Genomic DNA, 16,702 nt, shown 5'->3' with positions numbered 1-16,702 from the left:
CATGTATCCATACGCAGCATCACAAGAGCATGTATACATACGCAGCATCACAAGAGCATGTATCATACACAGCATCACAGGAGCATGTATCCATACACAGCATCACAAGAGCATGTATCCATACACAGCATCACAAGAGCATGTATCCATACACAGCATCACAAGAGCATGTATCCATACACAGCATCACAGGAGCATGTATCCATACGCAGCATCACAAGAGCATGTATCCATACACAGCATCACAAGAGCATGTATCCATACACAGCATCACAAGAGCATGTATCCATACACAGCATCACAGGAGCATGTATCCATACACAGCATCACAGGAGCATGTATCCATACACAGCATCACAGGAGCATGTATCCATACACAGCATCACAGGAGCATGTATCCATACACAGCATCACAGGAGCATGTATCCATACACAGCATCACAGGAGCATGTATCCATACACAGCATCACAAGAGCATGTATCCATACACAGCATCACAAGAGCATGTATCCATATACAGCATCACAAGAGCATGTATCCATACGCAGCATCACAAGAGCATGTATCCATACACAGCATCACAGGAGCATGTATCCATACGCAGCATCACAAGAGCATGTATACATACACAGCATCACAAGAGCATGTATCATACACAGCATCACAGGAGCATGCATCCGTACACAGCATCACAGGAGCATGTATCCATACACAGCATCACAAGAGCATGTATCCATACACAGCATCACAGGAGCATGTATCCATACACAGCATCACAGGAGCATGTATCCATACACAGCATCACAGCAGCATGTATCCATACACAGCATCACAAGAGCATGTATCCATACGCAGCATCACAAGAGCATGTATCCATACACAGCATCACAGGAGCATGTATCCATACGCAGCATCACAAGAGCATGTATACATACACAGCATCACAAGAGCATGTATCATACACAGCATCACAGGAGCATGCATCCGTACACAGCATCACAGGAGCATGTATCCATACACAGCATCACAAGAGCATGTATCCATACACAGCATCACAGGAGCATGTATCCATACACAGCATCACAGGAGCATGTATCCATACACAGCATCACAGGAGCATGCATCCATACACAGCATCACAGGAGCATGCATCCGTACACAGCATCACAGGAGCATGTATCCATACACAGTATCACAGGAGCATGTATCCATACTCAGCATCACAAGAGCATGTATCCATACACAGCATCACCAGAGCATGTATCCATACACAGCATCACAAGAGCATGTATCCATACACAGCATCACAGGAGCATGTATCCATACACAGCATCACAGGAGCATGTATCCATACACAGCATCACAAGAGCATGTATCATACACAGTATCATATTCATACAAAGCATTACTAGTGCAGATCTGAATCAGATCCTATCAATCCTGGGAGTTTCCTCTAAAAATCCATGATGAATTTATGACATCTAAAGGAAGCTAGGAAGACGCTGAAGATAATGCTATTAAATATTTAATATTGTCTGCTGCTAGCTTTATTGTCAACTGAGCTATCACTGAAGCTGAATGTTAAAAACAATATAGGCTTCCACTCTCAACAATCGGCATTTAGATTTTCCTGGTGGGAGGGGCTGGGCACGACTTTATTAAGCAACCAAAAGCCTTTCTAACTAACTTTGTCCTTCAGTGTTATCATTGAAAACATTGCATGTTCTATAGAAAGGATGGCAGCGAATAAGAATTCACAAATCACCAATAAATATATCCAACCTCTTTATTCCATCCTGAGCCTATAACAGGTGAGGGAGAGGTGAGACTCGTGTCTGTGTAAAACGCCAGCAGTTCTAAGTAGACGATTTTTTCAATTTCGTGTGTGCAGTCACATGCGCGTCGTCCTACACAGACTGCCGCCACCTGCTAACGGTCTACAGGAATCGAACGTGTTGCAATTTTATGCGGTGGGGAATCCGTTTATTAAACGTGTGCATATTGTGGTAAAAAAAAAATCGCAGACTTGCAAACATGCACACAGGCATTGCAATGGAAAAGCATTGTGTGAGGATGCATTACGCGAAACTGTGGCCCCTATCTAAGACAAATAAATACGTTTTTTAGCCATGAGGAAACAGCAGTTTCTTGCCTATATTACTGAGAATTTTCACAGAAGCTTGAGTGAGTTCCACTTTCTTTCCAAAGTTTTGACTTCTGGATGTTCTATCTGAAGGATCTATCTAGAGCCGCTTCACTCACATCTTGACATGCCAATGACAAGTTGATGCAAATATTATGGTCATTTCATGCAAATTTATGATGCTGAATTTAACTGGTCCATAAAGTGAGAGACACTTGGCATTTACATAAACCTATTTACGAGTGGGCAAAAAAATGAAAGACCCTCGAATAATGAGTTGGTCCTCTTTTAGCTCTGATTACAGTCGTTATCCTTCGTGTCATGGACTTAAAGGATACCACAACTGAAATGTGACATAATGAGATAGACATGGGTATGTACAGTGCCTAGCACACAGATAACTATGCTGTGTTCCTTTTTTTCTTTCTCTGCCTGAAAGAGTTAAATATCAGGTATGTAAGTGGCTGACTCAGTCCTGACTCAGACAGGAAGTGACTACAGTGTGACCCTCACTGATAAGAAATTCCAACTATAAAACACTTTCCTAGCAGAAAATGGCTTCTGAGAGCAAGAAAGAGGTAAAAAAGGGGAATTTCTTATCAGTGAGGGTCACACTGTAGTCACTTCCTGTCTGGACTGAGTCAGCCACTTACATACCTGATATTTAACTCTTTCAGGCAGAGAAAGAAAAAAAGGAACACAGCATAGTTATCTGTGTGCTAGGCACTGTACATACACATGTCTATCTCATTATGTCACATTTCAGTTGTGGTATCCTTTAACAAGATGCTGATACCGTTCCTGAGGAATGTTGGCCCATGCTGACATAATGGCAGCTCTAAGTTGGATCAGATTGGATGGTGGGGTTTCCAAGCTTTCCACTTCGTCCCACAAATGCTCAATAGGATTGAGGTCGGGGACTGAGATGGCCATGGAAGCAGGTTAAACACTGATTGATGTTCCTTAAACCAATCTGAGACCGATCAAGCACCGTGGCAAGGCCCCGCTAAAGTCATCTTTTCCTATTTTACTGTGATACCAAAGGCACTCTTGAGGAAGGGTCAGGTGACCCGTAACATGTATGTGTCTTTGCTCTGAATAAACAAACGCAAGTTTGAAGCCCGTGGAGTGCCTTGTCCTCATTGTTGTTGCACTCTCGATAGTCTCCTGCTGCTAAAGCCCATATTTTGCAAAGTCCCTCTTGTTATGTGTTGGGATATGCATTGAATTCAGCTGTAATTTGTTGTGTTGTGCTTCTGATGCTGCGGACTATACATGCTACTCGCCTTTCACCTCTTTCATTCACCAGCCTTTTTTGACCAGAATAGTCCTTATTGCTTGAAGTATTTTCTTCTCAGCTGCCGCTGTCTAAACACTGGAGATACTGTTAGGTGAGAAAATCCAAAAAGAGTCATCGTTTCAGAGATGCTAGCACCATCTCTTCTTGCACCGACGATCATCCCTCGTTCAAAGTCACTTACATTTTTCGTCTTACCCATTTTGACATTAACTTCCATGATAACCACGTTGTCCGAAGCTTACTTATATAAGCAACTCTGCGCTGTTGCGTCACTCTACGTCACTGTTGGACTGGTTTACTTTCTAATAAGGGGTGTCTCTAATTTTTGTGCCACTCAGTGTACAATTTAAGTGGAGACTTTTATATTGGTAGTAAGCGGCTGATAGTCACGTAGGCTGGGGTCACTGAAGCAGGTATGTCTATGCAGTGAAAGGGTCCCCCCAGCATTAGTTGTGTCTTCAGGGAAGAAACGCACTTGGCAAGGCAAAAATACAACACGGTTGACCGATTTTCCCCGAGAATAACGCTGGCATGTCCGCTGTGATCTCACAGTGCCCAAAAGCAAAATGATGATTATTTTTCACTGTTTACAGGCCAAAGCATGCAGTGACCATCCAATACGCATACAATACTCCAAACAGCTCCACCCTGCACAGCACATCACCTCTATATGAGAACTCACCACTTCTGCCAAAGCTGAGATCACTTTCCCCAGCGTGGTCAGAGATTTGTTGATATTGGCTCCTTCCTGCAAAACAGCAAAATGCAATCTGCTTATATCACATAACAAGGACACGATTATTAGAAGGAATACAGAATCACCTGTACAGTGGCAATAATCTGTTAACGTAAACGTTAAAGGAAAGGTTCAGGGAGGGTGGGTAAAAAATCAAAATCAATTTCTACTTACCTGGGGCTTCCTCCAGCCCGTGGCAGGCAGGAGGTGCCCTCGCCGCCGCTCCGCAGGCTCCCGGTGGTCTCCGGTGGCGCGCCCGACCTGGCCAGGCCGGCTGCCAGGTCGGGCTCTTCTGCGCTCCAAGGCCCGGAACTTCTGCGGGACGCAGAAGTTCCGGGCCTTGGAGCGCAGAAGAGCCCGACCTGGCAGCCGGCCTGGCCAGGTCGGGCGCGCCACCGGAGACCACCGGGAGCCTGCGGAGCGGCGGCGAGGGCACCTCCTGCCTGCCACGGGCTGGAGGAAGCCCCAGGTAAGTGGAAATTGATTTTGATTTTTTTACCCACCCTCCCTGAACCTTCCCTTTAAGTGGCAAAAAATGTATGATATAATGAATTGTATGTGTAGTAGCAAAGAAAAGAGTCTCATATTTATTTTCAGTTATAGTTTTTATTTTATTTTTTTATAACATTGCATCATGCTCTCAGTTGCAATTTTAAAACCACACTGTCTTTTAAGCTGTAAAACAAAGCAGAAATAATGACCCTTTGAACTTTCCTGCAGTAAAACCTCATCTCAAACTGTCTCTCACTGTCTGCGCTGTTTAAGTGGTTCAGAAAACAGGAATGTATTTGACCCAAGTTGGGTCGAAAAGCTCAGAGAAGCTCTTTTGCATACATAAAATACATTTTATTAACGCTTCATGTACTGGAAACAATATGAGACTTTTCTTTGCTACTACTATTTCTAAGCTGTACTACACATACAGGCTTGTCACATGACGCGGAAGAAAACAGAAGACAGAAGCCTGGGAGAAATCCCTCTCTACCACCCGGCTGCAATGAAGAAGACGCCTGGGTAATTTTTAACCCTCCCTCACCCACCCGCCTGCTCAGGTACGGCTCCAGTGGAGCGTCCCCATATCGCCCCCAAACCCCCGGTGGATTTTGCCCTCTGAATGGTCCGTTTAAACGTTCTCATTGCCTTCAATGAAGGGATTTAGCGTCTGTTTCCGGTCCGCTGCGCTCAGCGGTCCGGAAAAATAGGTGCTGCAGCAAACTTGCGGTCCATTCAGTGGATCGAGTGGAACGGATCCGATGAAACGTACGCATGTGAATGGTTCCATAGGTTACTATTGGATCGGTTCGCATCCGTTCTGTTTGTACAGTATCCATTCCGATCTGGGAACGGACCTTTTTATTAACGCAGGTGTGAAATGGGCCTTAGCGCCAGTGGCAGACATCAAGTCGCTTCTTACAGAATCGGAGTCCGCAGGACGTGACACTAAGCTGCACTGTGCAGGGATGGAAAATACAGAAGATTTAATCCACATGGAACCATGTTTAACAAATAGACGGGAGCAGCAATCATCATGGCCATGGCATCTGTAAGTGGTCTATGTTCTCCGGAAAGCACTATATAAATAATGCTCTATTTTGGTTACAGTGACTAAGGACAAGCGGCGAGGTATGGAGGGAAGAGGCTCTGTCACGCCTGGAGAAGAGCAGCGCACAGCAAAGCTCCCGTCACGCCGCCATGACTTACTTTTAGTCGTGTTCCCTTGGCACCTGTCGAATCAGCTCTCTCGCTGCCGGCCAAATCCACCAGGCTAATTTTACTGACCTGAGGAGGAAAGCAGATAAGACATTAAATAAAACTTATGCATAGTAAGGGAAGGAAAGGCGTTAGATAGAGGTAGCTGCGTATGAAAGATTCGACCTCTGCGAGCAATGTAACTACCAACGATACTGTAGCGACACGGTCGTTCACAGCGCTGTAGAGAAACAGATTAGGCTTTGATCACACTATAGGCATTGCTGTGCACATTTCAGCAAGAAGTATATTATGCGATAAGCAAGGACATCAGAAGAGCATAGGCTCACTTACGGGCTGACAACGCACTGCTGCATTTTTAGTGAAAGCGCAATGTTGATGCATTCACTGTCAGTGGATGGGATCAGCACCGCAAAGGACAGGAATGCCGAGCGACGCAGCCATCTGTGCTGAATAAAGTGAGCCAAGCCTTAAGGTGGCCACACACCATACAATTAAAAGATCCAATTTTTCGCCAATTATTTGTGTTCGATTGATAAATCCAATCGGATTTTCCGGTTTTTTTTTTTTCAATTTATGGAGATTGGACATGTTGGAAATTTCAGACCAACTTTATCAAGAATTGTATGGTGTGTGGAGTCAGTTATTTGACGTACAGTTCCAATCAATTTTTTTTCTGAGCTTTTAATTAATTTATTCACGATTGGGGAAGAAAAATGAACATAGGTGTGTGGTACATTGGTCAGATTTTTGAATTGTTACAATCAGTCAGAAAAATTGATTGCAATTCTTGAATTGAGCAGATATTTAAAAAATTGTGTGGTATGTGGCCACCTTTAGGATGCCTAGTCAAGGTTCGGGGAGGCAGCACATGCATAAGCGCTCAAAAAGTCGCTTGTGGTCAACCGATATTTGTACACACTGGACCCGAGCCAAGTCACTTTTTCGCCTGAGTTTTCATCTATGAGATCATTTTTCCATCTCTGTTTAAAATTACTTTTTTGGCACTCTGACATTGAAAAAGTACCATAAAGGATTTCCTTGCTTACTGGTGTCTGACTTAGAGGATACCTCATCCCTAATTTAAAAATGACGCCCTGTGTGTGTGGATGGGGAGGTACGCACAGGCTTACCACACCTTTCGCGGCCCGGCATCTTCTATGGTTCGCTTGCTGTGCCTTCCGTTACTCATTTCTGGGTCGTCGTCAGCCTTTGACCTGCACATAATGCGCTGCGCATGCGCAGTATGTCCTATTGGGCTTCCTGTGACCACACCCGCTGGTGGAGTGCGCGCATGCTGGGTATGTCCTCACGCTGGTGTGCACGCACTTCTCCGAGTGCCGTCACAGGAAGCCCAAAAGAACATACAGTGCATGCGCAGCGCAGTATGTCCAGGTCAAAGGACGCAAACAGCGGAGGAACCATAGAAGATGCCGCGTTACGGGAGGTGCGGTACACCCCCCCCCCCCTTCCCCCAACACACACAGGGAATTATTTTTAAACTAGGGCTAAGGTATCCTTTAAAAAGCATTTTTGATAATATGTGAAAATATCACCTAGGAGAGAATGGCCTCAATTCACTAAGCTTTAGCAAACACTTCATCAAACGTTTGATAATTTACCTCATGAGTAAAATCTAATTTAGAATGACAGATTTATTGTTTTATCATTAAAACATTCGATAAATCTATAACACCTTAGTGAATTCAAAATTAGATTTTACCCATGAGGTAAATTATCAAACGTTCGATAAAGTGTTTGATAAAGCTTAGTGAATTGAGGCCAATGTGAATTGGAAAGTCATTTTCACAGCGAAAATATGGTCAAAGAAAACAAATTTTTCTTTCCAATGCAAAAAAATCTTTATTTTTACCACAAAAATTCAACTAAAGCGCGGAAATCGTTTACTTTGAAAAATTTTAAAAAATCACAGACTTATTACACAATTATTTTTGATGGCATTTTCGCTTGAAAGGCGAAATTTACACCATTTTCGCAAACATTTATGCAAAAAGAATATCACAGGTGATGACGGTTGGGGTTAGACTCTCATTACCTTCTCAGTAGAGAGGTTGGTCTCTGTGTCGAGTCTCTTCTGGGTAAAGACGATGGTGAAGACCGCGTGGGAGCGGCTGCTGGTCTCGTTCATGTTTGTGGCGGCCACCGTCCTGCAGGCGGAGAGAAGCGGGAAAGCAGTTAGTATTTAATGTACATCTGAAATGAATAAAAAAACAAAAGTTAGATACTTACCTCGGAAGCTGGAAGCCCTGCCCCTCGATAGTCCAGAAGCTTCCAGGACCCCCGTAAAGCCCACCAATTCCAGTACAGAGTTCCTCTTCATCCTCTGGTCGCACTGCCAGCCATGGAGGAGCGCATTAACACTGGGCATGCATGAGTAAGGTCTTGGCCTGCCCTCCTTTATTGGCAAGACAGCTCATTTTCCCCAGAAGTCTTCTGAAGCTCTGTGGCCACCCCCACCTGCTTTGTCACAGCCCCCTGCATCCACCAATTAGACCAGGGCTGCCACAGCCCCCTGCATCCACCAATTAGGCCAGGGCTGCCAAGCTGGGGCGGGCCATGGCAAATTAGTGGGAGTCGCCACAGAACTTTGTAAGACTGTAAAAAAACAAAAGAAAAACCACAGCGGATTTGCTGAGACAAGGGGGCGGAGCTTCTGACATTAATAAATTATGGGGGAGAATTTGATTAGACTTAGCACTCACCGATCCAGGCAGCAATAATAGAAAGCCTTACATTGCAGGCTCTGTATTTCTCACCAATGGTTCTCTTTAATGGTACCCATACATGGTACAATTTTTTCATTTTTTTTTCGATTAGATAATTTTGTTTGATTATTCCGTTAGATCAAATTTAAGAATTTTTCCAACATGTCCAATCGGATTTTTATTGAAAAAAAATAATGGGATAATCGTTTGTTTTTCTTGATCGAAAAAAAGATTATTTTCGACTTTTCATTCAATTCTATTGTTTTGGTCGAATAAACGGGAAAATCTAACATTTTTATTGTACGGTGTACAGGGACCATTAGGCATCTAAATGACATTTATTTATATTTCTCAAAAGATATCTGTACCTCCTTGTGATGTTCAATAAATGTAAGCTTTATTATGACATCTTGTCAGCCTACCGGAATAGAGTCTGAAGAAGGCCGAGCAGCCGAAAGCTTATTCTTATTCTTTTATGTTAGCCAATAAATGGCATCATCCTGATTCTAAACTTCCTGGTTTTAATATTGTGGCTGATCCGTGTATGGCCATGGCAGATAATACTATTTACCAGAGATCCAAGGATCCTACAGATATAGGAGGAGCATATTAGCAGCGGTGCTACATCCACCCAGCACTATATACCTGGCTTTGTTTCCTGCGTCCATTAGGTCAGCAATGTCGGTGTAGGAGGTGACGGCCAGCTTAGACAGGTCCTCTACGTAAGGCCCGAGCAGTGGGTGCTCTCTTACACGCAGGTTCCCTTTGTTTTTGGGGTTCAGCAGGTCCCGGACACGCTCACAGTAAATTTCCATGTAACTAACCTGCAAAAGACACGACATGAGTGAGCTGCAAATAAGTAATTAAGCATTACTTTACATTTTCAGAACAAATGCTTAACGGTGGCTTCAGAAATGCTGAAGACTCCATAGTGTAGGAAACCCTGGCGGGACAAGGTCCTTTAACTTTTACACTGCCGTGGACATCTCTAGGACACTTTGAGGCGAGAATATTGAACATTTCCACAATATTCTAATGGTCTGAGATTTAGATTTGGAAGTTCTCATAAGCTGTAAGCCATAATCATCAACATTATAACAAATACAGGCTTGAAATCTCTTGCTTTGCATGTAATGAGTCTATCTTATATTAGTTTCACCTTTCAAGTTGAATTACGGAAATAATTGGACTTCTGCTCAATATTCTAATGTTTCAGTTTCACCTGTACGTGTGTCAAATGATCAGTGTTGCAGGTGGGCCGCTATCTTGTTCAGACAGTCAACATGGCCGCCCGCATGGCCCTCTGCTGACGCAGTCACTTTAAATCTCAGCATGTCAGTACAGGACTAAACCGGCGCTAATTAGGAGCCACCTCCGCTGCCGCAGGAACCGATAATAACCAGCTTCACGCAGGAAGTCAATGGCCGCTAATATCCGAAGCATTTAATCGGCTTAGGCAGCCCGGTGGGCTCGGGATATGTACAGAGGAGGCTTTGTAGAGAATTCCCTTCCCCGTCTCCCCCGCTGGCAAGGAGGACGATTGGCTCCCGGCGCAAATTACAGATATCAGCACTGACGCTGGCTGCATGGAGGACGCTTGGCTCCCGGCACACATTACAGATATCGGCATTAAACTTTCAATAGGAAATGATGAATAATTCACAGCGAGTTATAATGTTCAGATCATGGATATAATGGTGGCCGGCTGAGCAGGAAGCGGCCGCCTCAATACCCAGATTCCATATGTACATTATTATATCCCTGCTTTACTCCTACAGAGAGGGCCGCATATGGCAATGTGTAGCAAGCACCTATGGTGGACCGAGGAAAGGGTTTGATGCGCTCTCCACTCCAGTCACCTGTGCACTACTGGTGTCTTCCCAAGTAAGTGTTCCAATGAGACAGCACCGTCTTCAATAAAATAGCTCTTTTATTTAGTATCAAAAAATCATTAAAAAATCATGATGAACAAGCAGCCAGCTGGCTGTTTGTTCATCATGATTTTTTGATACTAAATAAAAGAGCTATTTTATTGAAGACGGTGCTGACTCATTGAAACACATGCTTATTTCATGAAACATGGACTCTTCCCATAAAATACTGTGTGCTGCTGGAGGACTCTGCTCCTTCCTCTGATATACTCTGTGCTGCTGGAGGACTCTGCTCCTTCCTCTGATATACTCTATGCTGCTGGAGGACTCTGCTCCTTCCTCTGATATACTCTGTGCTGCTGGAGGACTCTGCTCCTTCCTCTGATATACTCTGTGCTGCTGGAGGACTCTGCTCCTTCCTCTGATATACTCTGTGCTGCTGGAGGACTCTGCTCCTTCCTCTTATATACTGTGTGCTGCTGGAGGACTCTGCTCCTTCCTCTTATATACTCTGTGCTGCTGGAGGACTCTGCTCCTTCCTCTGATATACTCTATGCTGCTGGAGGACTCTGCTCCTTCCTCTGATAAACTCTGTGCTGCTGGAGGACTCTGCTCCTTCCTCTGATATACTCTGTGCTGCTGGAGGACTCTGCTCCTTCCTCTGATAAACTCTGTGCTGCTGGAGGACTCTGCTCCTTCCTCTGATATATTCTATGCTGCTGGAGGACTCTGCTCCTTCCTCTGACTCTCCTCTTCTGATATACTCTGTGCTGCTGGAGGATTCAGCTCCTTCCTCTGACTCTCCTCTCCTGATATACTCTGTGGTGCTGGAGGACTCTGCTCCTTCCTCTGACTCTCCTGATATACTCTGTGCTGCTGGAGGACTCTGCTCCTTCCTCTATCTAACTCTCCTCTACTGATATACACTGTGCTGCTAGAGGACTCTGCTCCTTCCTCTGATATACTCTGTGCTGCTGGAGGACTCTGCTCCTTCCTCTGATATACTCTGTGCTGCTGGAGGACTCTGTTCATTCCTCTGATAAACTCTGTGCTGCTGGAGGTCTCTGCTCCTTCCTCTGATATACTCTGTGCTGCTGGAGGACTCTGTTCATTCCTCTGATAAACTCTGTGCTGCTGGAGGACTCTGCTCCTTCCTCTGATATACTCTATGCTGCTGGAGGACTCTGCTCCTTCCTCTAACTCTCCTCTCCTGATATACACTGTGGTGCTGGAGGACTCTGCTCCTCCCTCTAACTCTCCTCTCCTGATATACTCTGTGCTGCTGGAGGACTCTGCTCCTTCCTCTGACTCTCCTCTCCTGATATACTCTGTGGTGCTGGAGGACTCTGCTCCTTCCTCTGACTCTCCTCTCCTGATATACTCTGTGGTGCTGGAGGACTCTGCTCCTTCCTCTATCTAACTCTCCTCTCCTGATATACACTGTGGTGCTGGAGGACTCTGCTCCTTCCTCTGATATACTCTATGCTGCTGGAGGACTCTGCTCCTTCCTCTGACTCTCCTCTCCTGATATACTCTGTGCTGTTGGAGGACTCTGCTCCTTCCTCTGACTCTCCTCTCCTGATATACTCTGTGGTGCTGGATGACTCTGCTCCTTCCTCTGACTCTCCTCTCCTGATATACTCTGTGGTGCTGGAGGACTCTGCTCCTTCCTCTATATTACTCACCTCTCCTGATATACTCTGTGCTGCTGGAGGACTCTGCTACTTCCTCTATTCCTCCTCTCCTGATATACTCTGTGCTGCTGGAGGTCTCTGCTCCTTCCTCTATCTACAAGTATTTATGCCATCTTTGTAGCCTGAGCCTTGTAGGAATATCTGATTGGATCTGAGCCTGCTAAACACAAAATGCCTCTACAGAGCTTGACGGATTGTTCTCAGCCTGAAATGGATTATTAAAGGAATCAATACCTATAAATAATGTATGTTTTAGAATGCTGACCGAGCATCTCACAGGGGCGGCTGCACAGCCAATCCTCTCTGAACAAGAGACCTCTGAACTCAGCTATGGGAACCATTCACTGCAAATAGTCATGTATAACTGCCCTCCGAGAGATGGGGCGGGGCTTATAAACTGCAATGCAATAGTCATGTATCACTGCCCTCCGAGAGATGGGCGGGGCTTATAAACTGCAATGCAATAGTCATGTATCACTGCCCTCCGAGAGATGGGCGGGGCTTATAACCTGCAATACAATAGTCATGTATCACTGCCCTCCGAAGAATGGGCGGGGCTTATAAACTGCAATGCAATGGTCATGTATCACTGCCCTCCGAGAGATGGGCGGGGCTTATAACCTGCAATACAATAGTCATGTATAACTGCCCTCCGAGAGAGATGGGGCGGGGCTTAGAAACTGCAATGCAATGGTCATGTATCACTGCCCTCCGAGAGATGGGCGGGGCTTATAACCTGCAATGCAATAGTCATGTATCACTGCCCTCCGAGAGAGATGGGGCGGGGCTTAGAAACTGTTACCTCCTATGTTAAAGCCCTCAGAATTTACACAGCTAAAGGTGCCAATAAATCAGACGATCAATTTCGTGCTGAAATCAATCCGAAATCAGCCTTGTGATGCTGCATCTGCCGCTGGCTCCCGGCTCCTCCCTCCATACACGCACCCCAAGTGGTTGCTGACGTACATGTGGGCGTGAGTGTGACATCACACGTCAGCGGCCAGAGCCAGACGTTAACAGGTAAAGCATAGTGCACCGGGGGAATGGGGGCACATTGACCATTAGGGGGGGGACAACGTCAGGGGTTTCGTCGCTCATCCCGATATTGTTTGCCGTTACCGCCACACACCCGACCGACCACGACAGCCCGACATCATGCAGCATGCCCGATCGTCCTGCTTGGCACAAAATTGGTTGCATTGTTGATCTGGCAATGCATTTGGCAGCACTGATTTTCATCCGATCCAATAATAATTATCGAATCAGATGGTTGATTGGCTGCCAAGTTGGTAGATGTATGGGCACCTTAAAGAGACTCTGTAACAACAAAAACCTCCCCTGGGGGGTACTCACCTCGGGTGGGGGAAGCCTCCGGATCCTAATGAGGCTTCCCACGCCGTCCTCTGTCCCACGGGGGTCTCGCTGCAGCCCTCCGAACAGCCGGCGACTGTGCCGACTGTCAGTTCAATATTTACCTTTGCTGGCTCCAGCGGGGGTGCTGTGGCGACTTTCGGCACGGAAATAGACGGAAATACCCGATCTCCGTCGGGTCCGCTCTACTGCGCAGGCGCCGGAAACTTGCGCCTGCGCAGTAGAGCAGACCCGACGGCGATCGGGTATTTCCGCCTACTTCGGCGCCGACAGCCATCAGAGCGCCTGCGCAGGAGCCAGGAAGGTAAATATTACGCCACCGCTGTACGGAGGGCTACAGCGAGACCCCCGAGGGACGCAGGACGGCGTGGGAAGCCTCATTAGGATCCTGAGGCTTCCCCCACCCGAGGTGAGTACCCCCCAGGGGCCGTTTTGTCGTTACAGTTCCTCTTTAAACGGATATTGGATTCATTGGACTAACACTGTCCTGGCATGCTGGGGCGGTGTCTGCAGCAGTAGTATAATTTATAGCGAGGCGGACACAATATGAAACACTCACCTCCACAGAGTAGGACACCTCGTCATCGTTGTTGTCATTGATCTTCTCGAAGAGATCCTCACACAGCTGGGGGAAGACAAAGAAGACTGGAGTGAGTGGACAGATACGGATTGTAGCCAGACAACCTCACTTTTGAAACTAGATGATGGCTGCAACAATATATAACCGTCAGAAGTCTCCCGAGATCCATTTCCGACAGCATCAGGCCTGTAGCCCCGCCCCCCAGCACAAGAGGTCACAGGCGCTTCTATATCACCAAATAGAAATGTGCCGATGACCTCTTGTGTTAGGGGGCGGGGCTACTCGCTGGAATCCGGCGGAAATAGAACTTGGGGAATCCAGCAAGTAGTTTAAACTTTATTTAAAGGATACCCGAAGTGACATGTGACATGATATAATCCGATATAATAATAATCCGAACATTTTATATAGCGCTTTTCTCCTGTCGGACTCAAAGCGCTCAAGAGCTGCAGCCACTGGGACGCGCTCAGGAGGCCACCCTGCAGTGTTAGGGAGTCTTGCCTTGAACTCCTTACTGAATAGGTACTTGACCTAGCCAGAATTCGAACCCTGGTCTCCCATGTCAAAGGCAGAGCCCTTAACCAGTACTCTATTCAGCCACTACTGATGAGATAGACGTGTGTGTACAGTGCCAAGCACACAAATAATTATGCTGTTTTCCTTTTTTTCTTTCTCTGCCTGAAAGAGTTAAATATCAGGTATGTAAGTGGCTGACTCAGTCCTGACTCAGACAGGAAGTGACTACAGTGTGACCCTCACTGATAACAAATTCCAACTATAAAACACTTTCCTAGCAGAAAATGGCTTCTGAGAGCGGGAAAGAGATAGAAAGAAGAATTTTCTTATCAGTGAGGGTCAGAGAAAAGAAAAAAAGTAACACAGCCTAGTTATTTGTGTGCTTGGCACTGTACATACCCATGTCTATCTCATCATGTCACATGACAGTTTGGTTATCCTTTAAGCACGAAAATCAATCACAAACTTGTGGCAAAATTGCTTGTGAAAAGTCATTCCAAAGCGATTTTTCCAGCGCTCCTATCTTTTGCACTGGAGCGCAATCACTCCAAAATGCAACAGGACCCGCAATTGCAATTTTGCAAAATCACAATTGCCCCTGTGAGTTCCTCTGTATTAATTCTCATCAGCTTATCACTCCCCTGTACTCATATGTATCAGTTTATCGCTTTTTGGGGTCACCGGCGATAGTTGGCACCAGCCCTTAAAGGGAACCAGAGACGAAGCACCCTTGTGTATTTTACCATGTATATCAGTAAGAACATTAGAGAAAACACTTACCATGCTGTCTGTTTCATCCTCACTGCTAAAAGTGTCTGTTAGCAGCAGTCACAAGAATCCCAGACTGAGCAATTAAATCTGGCTTTGCTGGGAATGATTATTGCTGAGTCATTATAGCAAAGCCACAAGGGGGCAGGCTTGGGCTTGAAATAACACCACAGAAGACAGACTTAGCTATAATCTTTCTGTAGCAAAGCTAGACGGAGCAGCCTGACTGTTCAGTCGGGGATTCTTATCAGAGGTAATAACAGTCAGATTACACAGAGAACAATGAAACAAAGGGCAGATTAGGTGTTTACTGTCATGTTCCCACTGATTTATAAGGTAAAATACAAGAGGGTGCTTCATCTCTGGTTCTCTTTAAAGACATGGGATCAGAATGAGAATGATGGTCGATCGCCGTGATCCTAATTCCTGTAACAGGAGCCCAGCTGTACCTGTGGGATGATGCCGGCCTGTGTCTCCTCCTGCTTCCCCATCATCGTATAGGATTTACCAGCGCCGGTCTGTCCGTAGGCGAAGATACAAACGTTGTAGCCCTCGAAGGCATGTTCCAGCATTTCCTTTCCGATGTCATTGTAGACGCGGTTTTGAGATGCGAAGGAAGGATCGTCCGGCTGCGGGAAACACAAATATCAGAATCATTTATTTCACAAATTATGGGGGGAGTTATACCAGAAAATGGTATCGGCTCATACAGGTTCTAGAAAGTAGGGGGGGGGGGGGGAATGTCCGAAAGCCAAACACCAAGGCTGCCATATCATATCACTTCAGTTTGTAAAGTGCAGCACAAATACTAAAACTTAAAAACACAAATATTAACACTAGCTGCACAGCAAATATGGACTCTAAAACCACTAAACTAAACAGTTTAGTAATGACACAGCAGAAATTCTGACACTACTACACTACATAATACTAAGGCTAGGCTTCCACTTGTGCGTTTTGTGTCAGATTTTTCTCTCAGAAAATTTGCATTGATTTGGCAACTAACGGTAGTGAATTGGGCTATTTCCAACTAATGCGAATTTTTATACGCGTGAAAAAAAATCAGAGGCCCTGCATTATTTTTTCCAGGGCTGTGGAGTCGGAGTCGTGGAGTCGGAGTCGGGGCAATTTTGGGTGCCTGGAGTCGGGAAAAATGCACAGACTCCGACTCCTAATGAATTTAAACTGTAATTAAAATAGAAAATATGATACAATTTTCTATTTCTCAGATAATAGTCATCATAAATAATTTATACAAACAGTAATAGCTGTGCTTGGTCCACAAAA

The 16,702-nt window shown here is 45.5% G+C and overlaps 1 protein-coding gene across 1 annotated transcript in view; it reads right to left on the bottom strand.

The window, feature by feature from the left end:
• Positions 1-16,702, bottom strand: part of KIF1B (kinesin family member 1B) — a 271,664-nt gene that overhangs the window by 133,055 nt on the left and 121,907 nt on the right. Inside the window, 6 exon segments of the mRNA XM_068238866.1 lie at positions 4,126-4,191; positions 5,881-5,958; positions 7,946-8,057; positions 9,261-9,439; positions 14,111-14,176; positions 15,865-16,044. Coding sequence (XP_068094967.1) covers positions 4,126-4,191; positions 5,881-5,958; positions 7,946-8,057; positions 9,261-9,439; positions 14,111-14,176; positions 15,865-16,044 — 681 coding nt within the window.

Source organism: Hyperolius riggenbachi, chromosome 6 (genome assembly GCF_040937935.1).
Source record: "Hyperolius riggenbachi isolate aHypRig1 chromosome 6, aHypRig1.pri, whole genome shotgun sequence".
NCBI classification, from domain to species: Eukaryota; Metazoa; Chordata; class Amphibia; order Anura; family Hyperoliidae; genus Hyperolius; species Hyperolius riggenbachi.
This window is presented reverse-complemented; position numbering and strand designations above follow the sequence as displayed.